The sequence below is a fragment of the Saccopteryx leptura genome, chromosome 1, assembly GCF_036850995.1.
Source record: "Saccopteryx leptura isolate mSacLep1 chromosome 1, mSacLep1_pri_phased_curated, whole genome shotgun sequence".
NCBI classification, from domain to species: domain Eukaryota; kingdom Metazoa; phylum Chordata; class Mammalia; order Chiroptera; family Emballonuridae; genus Saccopteryx; species Saccopteryx leptura.
The window spans coordinates 339349537-339363550 of NC_089503.1; the positions used below are offsets into that span (position 1 = coordinate 339349537).

General features: G+C 38.4%; 1 protein-coding gene across 2 annotated transcripts in view; it reads left to right on the top strand.

Moving 5' to 3' along the window:
• The window catches only part of SYNCRIP (synaptotagmin binding cytoplasmic RNA interacting protein), a 34252-nt gene extending 28765 nt beyond the window's left edge, over positions 1–5487 (top strand). The window contains exon 12 of one of the 2 annotated variants that reach the window (XM_066358917.1): positions 920–5487. In XM_066358917.1, the coding sequence (XP_066215014.1) occupies positions 920–961 (42 nt within the window). In that variant the 3' untranslated portion in view covers positions 962–5487. The remainder of the gene's footprint in view (positions 1–919) is intronic. The other variant, XM_066358918.1, reaches the window with a different exon arrangement.
• Positions 5488–14014: the final 8527 nt, after the last annotated feature.

The window sequence follows — 14014 nt, forward strand, 5'->3', positions numbered from 1 at the left end:
TGCATTTTAATCTTGTTTTGACCAAATGGTCTGTTGAGCAGTACTGATGGGAGAATGTTAACCATCTAAATATTAGAATTGGGGGGAGGGGTAGACTCTTGTCAACAATTAAAACATTCAGAAGCCACTCCCACTTCTAACCTTCATTCCTAAATTTAAAGATTTATACCTGATAGGCTACATGTAAAAAAGACATAATTTGAAAGACAATGCTTTTTTTAAAATGTTAATCAGTGAATTTCAGGTATCAAGGTCAAACAGTTATCAGATGTTTTTTTTCAGCATATTTTATGATTACTTCATGTCGCAGAAACAGATTGTTTGAAAGTTATGGAAACAGTGCCTTGGTGATTTTCAACCTTTTTTCATCTCATGGCACACAGACTAATTTCTAAAATTCTACGGCACACCGAAAAATATGTTTTTTGCCCATCTGACAAGTATAATTTTGATTCATTCACACTGGACGGCTGTTGTGTCGGCTCTTGTCATTTACTTGACAATTTAAGGGAAAAGAGGTCAGTGCCCCTGACTAAATAGTCAGGTATTATATGTTGTAAAAATTCTTGAGGCACACTGGTTGAAAAATCGCTACTTTAAGGTGTAACTACTGTTAGGTATTCTTTAGTGCTTTTTTTTTTTAAATAAAGTCAGTTTGTAAACAAAATGGGGTTTTTTAAACCTCAATCCAGTTCTCTCACCCCACCTCTCAAAGAGCGCAAAAGCAGACTAAAAACCTCAACTCAAAACAAGTGAAAAACAAAAATTTACAGTTCTTAAAGGACACTTTTTGGTTAGACTTTATTTTAAGGATACTTTGTTAAAGCTTCTATTTACTTTTTTAATGTTATCATTATGTATGTACACATTATAAACTTAAAATGATTTATCTAACTGATTCCTTTTGTTACCTGGCTAGCAGGGAAAAGGGGTCGAGGCCGGTCCTGACCTGTTACAATGAAGACTGACTTGCTATGTGGGATTACACCAGAAGCTTGCAGTGGAGTAATGGTAAGGAAATCAAGCAACCTTAAATATCTCGGCTGTATAGGAGCATATTCTGTTGCAGAAGACCTTCCTGTGAAGATCATGGAATCAAATACAGGACATTGAACTAATACTTGGACTTTGATATGAATTTCTTTAACAATTTTCTCTGCAGTGCAAGTTATTAAACTAAAGCTACTCTATTTTCCAAATGTGTTCCAACAGAAATTCTTCATAACTTCTAGCATGGTATCTTAATAAAGAATAAAGTTCTTCTCTTAAAAAAATCTGCTCTAAGTAGATTTTTCCCCTGTTTTTCTAAATTAAGGATCCCAGCAGTGGTTTTCTGAAATATTCTCTTGAATTTGTGCATTTAAATTTTATTGCAGTGGTATAAATGAATACCATTGTTGGTATCCTTAAATTTTATTTTCGCTCACCAAGGTTAATCATGATTGTCTATATCTTTTTTATAGTAATCACTTTTGAATTGTGTTCAGATATGCAGTTTCAGGTGTAATCATCAGAGCTGGTTAGTCAGGCATTCCAGATAGTGGTTCTTTTCAGAACCTTTTTAAAAGGGTTGGTTAACTACCTCAGTAGCAGAGGATTGAACTATACCCTGTCTGTACTGTACATAGAAAATCTTTGTAGATAAAAGCAAGGCTTGTTAAATGATATGAGGGTAAGATTTTAATATACCAAATGTAACATTCTTAATTGCCTTTAGTTTCAGAGGCTTGTAAGACTTCCTCATGACCATCATAACAGGCCTTGCTTTTGTCGTATTTTGTGGCTGAAAAAGCAGCCTTGCTTCTTCAGATATTGTAGTTATTTGGATGTATAATAGTTTAGCAAGATGTTACTTTTGTAAGACATCAGATGTTCAAAAAAAGTGCATCCGAACTTGTACTAAATACTGCAGTGTCCCTTTATAAAAAGTCAGACTAAAACTGACAGTTGTACAGCGAAGCCTGACATTTGGATATTTTGAAGTTTTTCATAAATCATAGAGATTAGTATATGGCTGTAGTTTAGCTTTTTAGGTAAAAGGTATGTTTCATTAGTGCATTTCTTATTGCTGATCACAGCAAAAATGTGAATCAGCTTTCCATTTCTTATGCAGGTCATGATAACTTGTAGACTAGAGTACAATCATTTGTGCTATGTTTTTAATTTTCTAAAGCACCTTGATGACAGTGAGTGTTCAGTGGTGAAGCATCCTCTATTGAATCACCCTCAAAAATTTTTTTGCCAAGTCCAAAATTGATAGCTTAAAGTCAAAAGTGAAATTATAGTTTAATTTGGACTTGGAATAAAGAAATCTTTTTCCCCTTCCCCAAAGGGATACTGCAGTTATATCACATACCAATAGGCACCACGATGAAGATCAGAGCTTATTATACTTAATTAAGGTTTTATACACACCAGTTTCCCCAGTAAATGCAAATTTAACAAGAAAATTAGACATGTCATATGTTCAAAATGCTCATGGCAAACAATCATTTTGCATTCCTGCAAATAAAATTGTTTTATACTGTAAGCTGGAGGCGAGTGTAACTTATTTTTGTAATAAAGTTTTTATTTTTTTTATGTGTCATTAATATAAATGTGTGTTAGTATAGAAATATTCTGGTTTAAAAACTTAGAATTGCACACATTTCAGTATGTTTATTTGTACTACATAATTTTAGAATAGTGGTTGCCAATAGCCTGTATGTTTCACATTAATTGGCTTTTTTATGTTATCTTAATAAACCATTTTAGTATGTTGTATGTCAGTTACTGGGATAGCTGGGACATAGAGTGTAATTTAAAATTTGTCAATAAGTATTCATTGGAATATATGTAAATGTGCCTTGCCGGTTATTGAAACTTACCTACAAAATGAGTATGGGGTGACAAAAATTAGTTCCTGGTGCTTAATGAAATTTTCTGCCACTGATTTTATATATTACCCCGTGCTTTTTTAAAGTACATCTCTCTAAAATCTTAGTGTAAGTTTGAGGGCTACACAAAACATTTACATTTCATTTTGACATGAGTATAATAGGCTGTGGAAAGTGGGTAAATGTAGCCTTCAGTAAAATTGAATCTCAGTGTAAACCTTGGTGCTGGCATTTCCCAGTTCCAAGGACTTAAATGATCCCATCAAAGAGGTCATTGCCATGCCTATTGGCACTTTACTGTCATACCCTTTTTAAGGGACACTGTCAAGGTGTTTAAGTTAATTCTCAGAATTATTTGTTGGGATTTTAGGATGAGTTTGTTTGGCTTAAGTAAGAACTGCATTGTCAAAGTTGAAAGATGAACATTTTTGTGAGTTCACAAATGTGTTCTTAAAACATTAAAATACAGAGCTGTGGGTTTCTAATACTATTTGGCATTCTTAGTTTGGGGATTTGGGAGGGAAAACTGATAAAAAGAAATTGTGAAGAATTGATGGGTAATGTAAACAGTGGTGATGAAATATATACACACTCAAGTGAAATTACTTGACAGTGTTCATTTGAATAACTTTGAATTCAAGCCATTGTAATTTTGAAATTAAATATCATTTGCACTGTTCTGATAATGGGTGCAGTTTTTGAGCAATATAATCAGAGCTAAATATGCATGTAGTGATTAGTGATGTGAACAATTAACGTTCTGAGAAGAAATACTAACTGGTATTTTCAAACTTAAATTTCTGTAGTAAAATCAGTATCAAACTTATCAGAAATCAAGGAAAACAGGCAATGCATATAAACATACTTTTGAATGTTGTGTGGCCTATAAAGCAATAATGCAATTTTTATGGAATGTCATGGGATATGAGAAATGGAAATGCAAAAATAACTAATCCTTTAGTAAAAATGTCAACATGTTAAAAGGGGAATGTTAACTAATGTAGGTTATTGCTATTTGTGATTTGTTAATGGGTTCTTGGCTTTGACAGCTTCAAAGAATGGATAGATGACAAGTTAAAGAAATTTTGTACATATTGTCAAGGAATGGGTCTTAAATCCAAGAGTCAGGTCCCTTCCTTGGGGTGAAAAATGTATCCTTAAAGCACTCTGATTGTTAAAAAAAAGAAAACTTGAGTTACCTAACCAAAACAGACGCAAGATTTTGTTTCTGCAGACTACTTGGCAATCAAAAGTGATCATTAATCAGTTTTCAGAAAGTTGCTTTGTGAGAAAGTTGTGTTGAATATATATTCTTTTTATGGAAGATTTTCAGCCATTGCAACTGAATCAGATGTTAGAAATGAAGGAGGGATTGAGCACAAGCTGTTGCACACTCATGATGGCTGTTGTTGCTTCATGAGAAATTTACCAATTATTGCAGGTCTGATTTAACAAAATACAAATATTTTTCTCATGCTAAAATATGAAGAACAGAAATGGATTGATCCTGGGTATTCACTTGTATATAAGATATTTGAAAAGACATTTAATACCAGAATGAACATGCTAGGTGGGCAAAATTGTCACATTTAGGACAGCTTTTTTGACTGCTAAGTCAAAAGTCACTGTTGATCAGAAACAGCAAAAGATTACCTTGTTATTACAGAGTATGACATGTCTCTATTTTAAGGGGAGAAATTAAAAAGTAGAAGGATTTCATGCATTTAGGAGAGGGAGGTAAATTGTTCAGGTTCCTGAATTTCTAAAATACACACCCTGACCATTTTCTCCCCAGTGATGTATATAAAATTTTTTATCTGAGCATAGGAGTTCAGTGGCGGGTATAAAATGAATGAACTTAAGTAACATAAAATGAACAGACTTGTGGGGATGAGGTATTGTATTAATTACTCAGTAATCATACCACTCAATAGGGCATGCCACTACTTTTTAAGATGCTAATGATAAACCAATGTTCAAAGATTTTTAACTGTGGGCAAGTTAGTAGATGGACTTTTTTGGTCTATCTTTTTAAAAAGTACTTCTAATACATGTTCTACTAGCACCACAGTCTGCCTTCAGTAATATACCTAAAATATTTTTCAGGACCAGAAGCATTTAGTTGGAAAAACCTTTTTTTTTTACAAATGCAAAACAGTATTATAACTAATGCTGTGGTCCAAGATTAGGTTTTTAATGATATTAATAGTAGTCTGATAAACATTTAGAAGTCTGGAATTGAGAAACAAAAGCTTGTACCTGACTAGTGTTTTTATTTAAAAAAATAATAGTTCTGTTAGCTTATTTAAATTGTTTCTTACATTTATTTATCCATAGAATTTATATTTATTTCATTCCTTTCATCTCCCCCTGAAAAGTGTCTGCAGGCTCTTTGATTTGGATTAGATGTGTGAAGTACTGTCTTTTGCCAAAAACCTCAAATTACCTGTTCTTTTCAACGTAGTGGGTTTGTGCTTGTTTGGAGATCAGTTCAAAAACTATCTGTACTATCTGTACTGCCTCTGATGTTAAGATTTTATGTATAGCATAAGGAAGCTAGCTCTGACTATATTTTCCTAAGAATAAAGACCTATTTTTGTAGCATGTCTTAGGATCTCCAGGAGTCCAAGAATTATTGTGAGTGTCCTCCATCGTTCTTCATTTAACAGCATTTAAATAGACACTTGGAATCTTTAGAGCTCTTTCACCTTTTAATTATCCATACATTCAAAATAACTAGCTAATGGTAAAAACATATTCCTATGATCTCTAATTCAAGCACATGGTGGGTATGTGTATAGAACAAATGTTAACCTTCACTCATGGTAATTTTAATTGGTTAGGAAAATATTCTGTGGTACACATAAATGCTAGTGGACTCAAAGTTCATGTTAATTTCCATGCCCCACCATGCAGTAGTCTTCCATTTTCTGTCTTTCTCTGAAGGTTTAGAAATGAGATTGAGGTTGCAAATAAATCAGGAAAGGGAATAAACAAGTGGATTTATTTAAATAAAGGTTGTAATTTAGGTGACAGCAAATAAGGTTAGGGTAGGTGAATAGTCTAAAAAAATGGATTTCATAAAGCTAAGTTGGTAATTATCAAAGGGTGGGAAACTTAGAAGTACATTCTTGAGTGGGGGAGATGGGTTGGCTCATAACCCTAGGATTTCTTGTAGGGGTAGTGCCTCTTTAGGGACAAAAATCATTTTAGGTCACTTAGTACAGAATACAGAAATTATTTTGTATTTTGCATTACTAAAATCTATACTGATTAATAAGAAGCTTTTGTCATTTCAGAACAAGTCACAACTTTTATACTGGAAAAATTCATCAGAGGGCATTCTATAAACCATTTATGTTGCCTTTTTGACTCCCTGTGCAGATGCCAACTTTTTTTCTAGTTGAAGTCAAGATTGCTGAATAAGACTGGGTGAGGGAGAAGTCTTGCCAACCACTATGGAAGTTGGCATTTTCAGGTGTTACCATTTCCTAAAATGTATTTCTAATAAGCAGTAAACCTAAGACAAAGATGAAGGTATTTGAGAATAATTCACAAACCTCAGTAATAATTGAATTTTAATTTGTCTATAAAATGGTTTAAAACAAAGCTCTAATCTGAAAGGCTGCTATCTATAATGTTAATTGTCACTTTCCGACTTTTTAGGCATTCAGAAAAGATTCTTGTGACACAATATATCAACTTGTGGAGAGAATTTTTTTAAATTTTTAACTTTAATTTTTTAAATTACTGATTTTAGGAAGAGAAAGAAATATCGATTTGTTCTACTGTTCTACACACACACACTGGTGTACTGCATCTGCCCTGACCAGGGATCAAATCCACAACCCTGGTGCATTGGAATGGTGCTCCAACCAACTGAGCCAACCGGCCAGGGCTGTTTTGGAGAGAATTTTAGGATGACATGGAATTGCCATCACTCTCACGAATTCTAGTCAATTTTATTTTTTCAAGGAAAAATGACGACTGTTTTGATGTGAACAGGCTACAGAGTTTGAGTATGACTAGGAACTTGTTCACAATAGTATAATATCTGGGCAAAAGAGTTGTAGATTCTAAAATCTGGTCTTCTCTTAAGTGTAGAAACATACCAAAAGAGGAATAATATCACATTTGGTGGCTCTTTTAATGTTAATTTTAAATTGAGGTGAAAAAATTTGAATGATGGCATTTATGTAATTTTTATTTGAACTTAAGTGTCTTGATTTATTCCTGTGAGAATTATAAAGTGCTGGCACTGCATCATTTGAACACAAAATTGCTAAGACTAGATGCATCTATTTTGTGTCATGAGTAAAGAAACCCTTATGGCTTCATTTAAAAATTAAAAATTTTCTTCCAATGATTTGAGAGAGAAAGGGGGAGAGAGAGACACAGCAACTTGCTCCACTTAGTTCATTTAGTTGTGTACATAGTGGTTGCTTCTATGTGCCCTGATTGGGGATTGAACCCATGACCTCAGTGTGCTAGGATGAACATTCTCGGACTTCATTTTTAAAAGGATATTAATATGTTGGTATTCATGTTGCTTAAATTGGAAGCCTCAGGAACTAGGTCTCTAAAATTGCTTCAACTTATTTTAATGTGTCGTGAAAAACTAGAAAAACATCTGTACTAATTGTTTCTCAATATATTTAATATTTGGAATGAGCTTGGAGGAAATTCAGAAATAAGTAGTATATCCAAGGTCATTTATAAAAAATTGACTACACATATTTTGCAGCTACATGCATACACTGCAGTTTTAGCAAAATTTAATACCCCATTTTCCTTAAAATTATAAAAATTCCCTGAAATCCTTCAACATCCAGGATAGGTGTACCCTTTAGGCACTGGAACTTCAGATTTCTTTATAAATTGGATTAAAACATGAAGAAGCATTTTATTCTAAAAAGTAGTTTTATTTTATCTGTTGGTTTCTTGAATTTTCATTTAGCCTTTAGGACAGCATCAGCATAGCTAGGGCCCAGCAGCAGATTCTGTAGTTCAATATTTTTGCTATCTTTGCTTAGTGTCTTATTTTCAGCTACTAAAACTTTCCTTTAAAGTTATTTAATGTGTGTGTGTGTGTGTGTGTGTGTGTGTGTGTGTGTGTGTGTGTGTGTGTTTAAGACCAGAAGCTCCTCAGCAGGGAAATCTGAATGGTACTAGGCAAGTATTTAAAAATATTTTTCCAGGCTGACCAGGCAGTGGTGCAGTGGATAGAATGTCAGTCTTGGATAGTGAGAACCCAGGTTCAAAACCCTGAGGTTGCTGGGTTGAACATGGGATCATAGACATGACTCCATGGTAACTGGCTTGAAGCCCAAGGTCGCTCACTACTGGCATCCCTGGGTCAAAGCACATATTAGAAAGCAAACAATGAACAACTAAGGTGCCACAACTATGAGTTGATGCTTCTCATCTCTCCCCTCTTCCTATCCTCTCTCTGAAGAATATTTTTTCCAGATATTTATCAGTTTGGTGCAAATTTAGTTTATTTGCTGAATTGTAGCATATTAACTTGAAATAGGAATCAAAGAATATTTTGAACCACTATATAACATGGAAAGCTTTTAATTAAAGAGCATGAGACAGTCATGTAAGTCAATTTGAAGATCCACATTTAAACTATTTAATATAATTTTTTTTTTCTTCTTGAGAGGCAGAGAGACAGACTTCTGCATGTGCCCCAACCTGGGCAAGCTTTCAGGGCGTTGCTTTGCCCATCTGCTGCGGCTGCTCTGTTGCTTGGCAACTGAGCTATTTTAATTCCTGAGGCCAACTTGCTCAAACCATTTGAGCATGGCTGTGGTAGGGGAAGGGAGAGAGAGTAAAGGGAAAAGGGGAGGGGTGTAGAAATATGGTTGCTTCTCCTGTGTGCCCTGACTAGAAATTGAACCCGGGACTTAGACACGCCAGGCCGATGCTCTACCACTGAGCCAACTGCCCAGGGCCTAGTTTAAATTGTCTTGAAATTAAGGGAGACAGTAGGTTGAGACCTATAGACAGCTTTATGTTTATATCTACTAATTGTAATTATTAGAACAACCCAGATGAGCAGTTTTTCTTTATGTTGATGTTCAGCTTAATTTCAAGTTGTTTAAAAAACAATATTGACCTACAAACTTGATACTGCTTTATGAGGAAGGGGTACTTCAAGACTGAGTTCTTGTTTTGCTGATGAAAAGTCTATTTGGTTTGTGTCCATAAAGTTTATATAGGGTTCTTTTGCAGAGCACTTTGGAGAGGATAAGTAACGAAGGCTAGATAACTATAAAGTCTTTATAACAGCTATGTCTAAGAGTCATACATACTGTATTTTAAAGTAGCTGGAACAGGCTTAGTAGATAGAGTACCTGGTGTGTATGGAAGTCCTGGGTTCAATTCCTTGTCAGGTCACACATGACAAGTGACTGTTTCCACTACCTTCCCTCTACTCCCCCTTTCTCTTCTCTCCCTTTTCTCTTGTGTCTCCCTCTTCCTATCCCACAGCCAGTGGCTCAGTTGGTTTGAAAATGGCCCTGGGTGCTATGTTGGAGCACATAAGCTTCAGGTGCTAAAAGTAGCTTGGTACTTGAGCATTGGCCCAAGATGGGTTTGCCAGGTGGATCCCATTCATGGCGCATGTGGGAGTCTGCCTCACTGTCTCCCCTCATCTAAAAAAAATAAAAATAGCTAAAGCAATGGTTGCATCCACATGAATAGGCTTACATGTACCTTCCAGTTGGTAGGTGCAGGTAGTCTGAATTTAAGGCATCTCAATAGTATATATACCTCTTAGTTTGAGTTGTGATGGAAAAGCTATTTATTGTATATACTTTGTTGACATTTTAACTTGATAGTACCTTAAGTTTTAAAAGGACCTATACCTGGAAAACAGGACCCAGTACAGGATATGAAATAGCATTCAAACAACACAGGATATGAAAATCTCTGCTTACACTCTACTCAGTTCACAGGGATGATGACTTTTATTTTTAAAGATTTTATTTATTGATGTTACAGAGAGGAGAGAGATGGGAAGAACAAGAAGTATCAACTCATAGTAGTTTCTCTTTAGTTCATTGCTTTTTGTCATACGTACCTTGACCAGGCAAGCCCGGGTTTTGAACTGGCAACCTCAGCGTTCCAGGCAGATGCTGTATCCACTGCACCACTGCACTACAGGCCTGGTGACTTAATTCCTAAAGTAACATTTACATCTCTTTTAGTTAATAAATTTGAGCAGTATTTACTCCTTGTGAGGAATTTGGCTTAACTAATTCTATTCTTTTGCTGAACCTTTAAATTTAGTTGATTAACTAGTACTCAAACTACACTTAAGTTTTTTATACCAATTTTAGTATCTTTAGCTCCTCACTATAAGATGAAGAAGCAGCAGCATAGTCAATACTTTATTTTCCTTTATCTCCCAGTTCCTGTTGACCCCATCTTTTCTGTCAGGTTTATGACACTTTATACCACATTTTGTCTGTAGACTGAAGATAGCCAAAATGTAGCATTTAAAGTGGGTGATGTACTTTGATTCATAAATAACCCTATTTTGACAAAATCTGTCCCTTGGAAGGTGAAATTCTGACGTAGAGATAAAATGAATTCTTTTATTTAAACGTTCCTTCATTTGCTTAGATTCATGTCATTGCTAAAATAGGAACCATAACTTCAATTAGGAACCATAAACTCCTAATTTTCTTACTGAGTTCTTTTGGTTATTTAACCATATTTAATGCTCTGTATTCTTGTCAGTATAGGATTATTTTTTTTCCCTATTCTGTTGCTGGATTCTACCATTTTTAGGTTCCATCGCTTTCTCCTAGATTCCCATTAATTTTTGCTATAGTATATTCTCTGGTAATACTTTCAGAAAGGGAACATGAACAATAAACAGTCTTCATATGTTTTACCTGCTCTGAATCGAGAGTTTGGACATAAGATTCAAGCTGCAATGTCATTTTCCATCAGAACTTTGGAGTTGTTACTCCATTGTTCTGTAGTGTCCAGTGTTGCTTGTTTAACTCTGGTTTTTTATTTTTTTTACAGAGACGGAGAGTGAGTCACAGAGAGGGATTGACGGACAGACAGACAGGAACGCAGAGAGATGAGAAGCATCAATCATTAGTTTTTTGTTTTGTTTTTCTTTTTGTATTTTTCCTAAGCCAGAAACAGGGAGGCAGTCAGACAGACTCCCACTTGCGCCCTACCGGATTCCACCTGGCACGCCTACCAGGGGGTGATGCTCTGCCCATCCGGGGTGTCGCTCTGTTGCGACCAGAGCCACTCTAGCGCCTGAGGCAGAGGCCACAGAGCCATTCTCAGCGCCCTGGCAAACTTTGCTCCAATAGAACCTTGGCTGCGGGAGGGGAAGAGAGAGAGAGGAAAGAGAGGGGGAGGGGTGGAGAAGCAGATGGGCGCTTCTATGTGCCCTGGCTGGGAATCGAACCCAGGACTCCTGCACGCCAGGCTGATGTTCTACCACTGAGTCAACCGGCCAGGGCCTCAATCATTAGTCTTTCATTGCGTGTTGCAACACCTTAGTTGTTCGTTGATTGCTTTCCCATATGTTCCTTGACTGCGGGCCTTCAGCACACTGAGTAACCCCTTGCTGGAGCCAGCAACCTTGGGTTCAAGCTGGTGGGATTTTGCTCAAACAGATGAGCCCACGTTCAAGCTGGTGACCTCTGGGTCTAGAACCTGGGTCCTCTGCATCCCAGTCCAACGCTCTATCCACTGCGCCACCGCCTGGTCAGGCTAACTGTCTGATTTGAATGCAGTTTTCCATGTGTATATAATCTTTTTTCTTACTCAATTTTTGTTATAGTTGGTTTTCTAAAGTTTCATGAAATTCTGTGCATAGGTCTTTATTTTGCTTTATAACTTGAAGTCTTAAGGGTTTATAATTGAGAAGTTTGCTTTTCTATTTTTTAGTATTTCTGCTTTTCTTTTTAGAGCTTAGATTGGAAGAATTGGACTGGATTGATTATCTTACGTTTAAACTTTTCCCCTTATCCATCACTGGCTTTTTATACTTAGTAGAAAATGTTTTGTTTTTTCTTTCAGGGCATATATTTTTGACTTACGTTTTAGTAGTAAAGCAGTCTGTTCTTTTTTTTTTTTTTTTTTTTTTTTCATTTTTCTGAAGCTGGAAACAGAGAGAGACAGTCAGACAGACTCCCGCATGCGCCCGACCGGGATCCACCCGGCACGCCCACCATGGGGCGACGCTCTGCCCACCAGGGGGCGATGCTCTGCCCATCCTGGGCGTCGCCATGTTGCGACCAGAGCCACTCTAGTGCCTGGGGCAGAGGCCACAGAGCCATCCCCAGCGCCCGGGCCATCTTTGCTCCAATGGAGCCTTGGCTGCGGGAGGGGAAGAGAGAGAGAGGAAAGCGCGGCGGAGGGGTGGAGAAGCAAATGGGCGCTTCTCCTGTGTGCCCTGGCCGGGAATCGAACCCGGGTCCTCCGCACGCTAGGCCGACGCTCTACCGCTGAGCCAACCGGCCAGGGCAAGCAGTCTGTTCTTTATATATGGACTGCCTTGCTCACTTTTGAATTCTGAAGGGTTTTTTTTGTTTTTTTTAATGTTTCTTCTGAAGCTGGAAACAGGGAGAGACAGACAGACTCCCGCATGCGCCCGACCGGGATCCACCCGGCACGCCCACCAGGGGCGATGCTCTGCCCACCAGGGGGCGATGCTCTGCCCCTCCGGGGCCTCGCTCTGTGCAACCAGAGCCACTCTAGCGCCTGGGGCAGAGGCCAAGGAGCCATCCCCAGCCCCTGGGCCATCTTTGCTTCGATGGAGCCTTGGCTGCGGGAGGGGAAGAGAGAGACAGAGAGGAAGGAGGGGGTGGGGGTGGAGAAGCAAATGGGCGCTTCTCCTATGTGCCCTGGCCGGGAATCAAACCTGGGTCCCCCGCACGCCAGGCTGACGCTCTACCGCTGAGCCAACTGGCCAGGGCCCTGAAGGTTTTTTTTGAAGTTGCCCATTTCTTAGAGTGTCTATAAATTAGTTCACTTTGGTTATTTACTTTGTGTGCTTCTGATTTTCCTTAAATGTTTGGTGAGTATATTTATGAAAGAAGGATATTGATAAAAGTAGCTGTTAACTGGCCTGTCCACTGAGACAATTGTCTCAGTTCTGTGTGTGTGAGAAGAACATGAGGTCCTACACTTTATATTGGTTAGTGTGTGTGTGTGTGTGTGTGTCTGTCAGAGAACGAGAGTCAGAGAGAGAGACAGATAGGGACAGACAGGAAGGGAGAGTGATGAGAAACATCAATTCTTTGTTGTGGCTCCTTAGTTCATTGATTTCTTTCTCGTATGTGCCTTGACCGAGGGGTCTACAGCAGACTGAGTGATCCCTTACTCAAGCCAACGACCTTGTGCTCAAGCTGGTGAGCCTTGCTCAAACCAGTTGAGCCCGCGCTCAAGCTGGCGACCTTGGGGTCTCTAACCTGGTTCCTCCACATCCCAGTCCGACGCTTTATCCACTGCGCCACTGCCTGGTCAGGCTGGTTAGCACCTTTAGGAGCAGAAAGGAAAGCCGAGTATCCCCAAAGCCAGAAAGAAAATGTTGCAATTGCAGGAGCACTGACCCCTTCCAGTTAGGTTATTTGATTTGAGGCAGAGGGAGACGGTGAACCTGTTTTTACTATCCTGTCACCTAAATTTCTTCCTCTGTCACTTGCAAACCAGCGGTCTTATCTTGCCTTTTGCTTTCTCTGGTGAAAAATGGCTCCTGGCCCTGGCCGTTTGGCTCAGTGGTAGAGCGTCGGCCTGGCTTGCGGAAGTCCCGGGTTCGATTCCCGGCCAGGGCAAACAGGAGAAACGCCCATCTGCTTATCCACCCCTCCCCCTCTCTTTCCTCTCTGTCTCTCTCTTCCCCTCCTGCAGCCAAGGCTCCATTGGAGCAAAGATGGCGCTGGGGATGGCTCCATGGCCTCTGCTTCAGGCTCTAGACTGGCTCTGGTCGCGACAGAAAGATGCCAGGGATGGGCAGAGCATCCCCCCTGGTGGGCATGCTGGGTGGATCCCCCTTCGGGCGCATGTGGGAGTCTGTCTGACTGCCTCCCCGTTTCCAGCTTCAGAAAAATACAAAAAAAAAAAAAAAAAAAAGGCTCCTGTTCCTTGTAGCATTA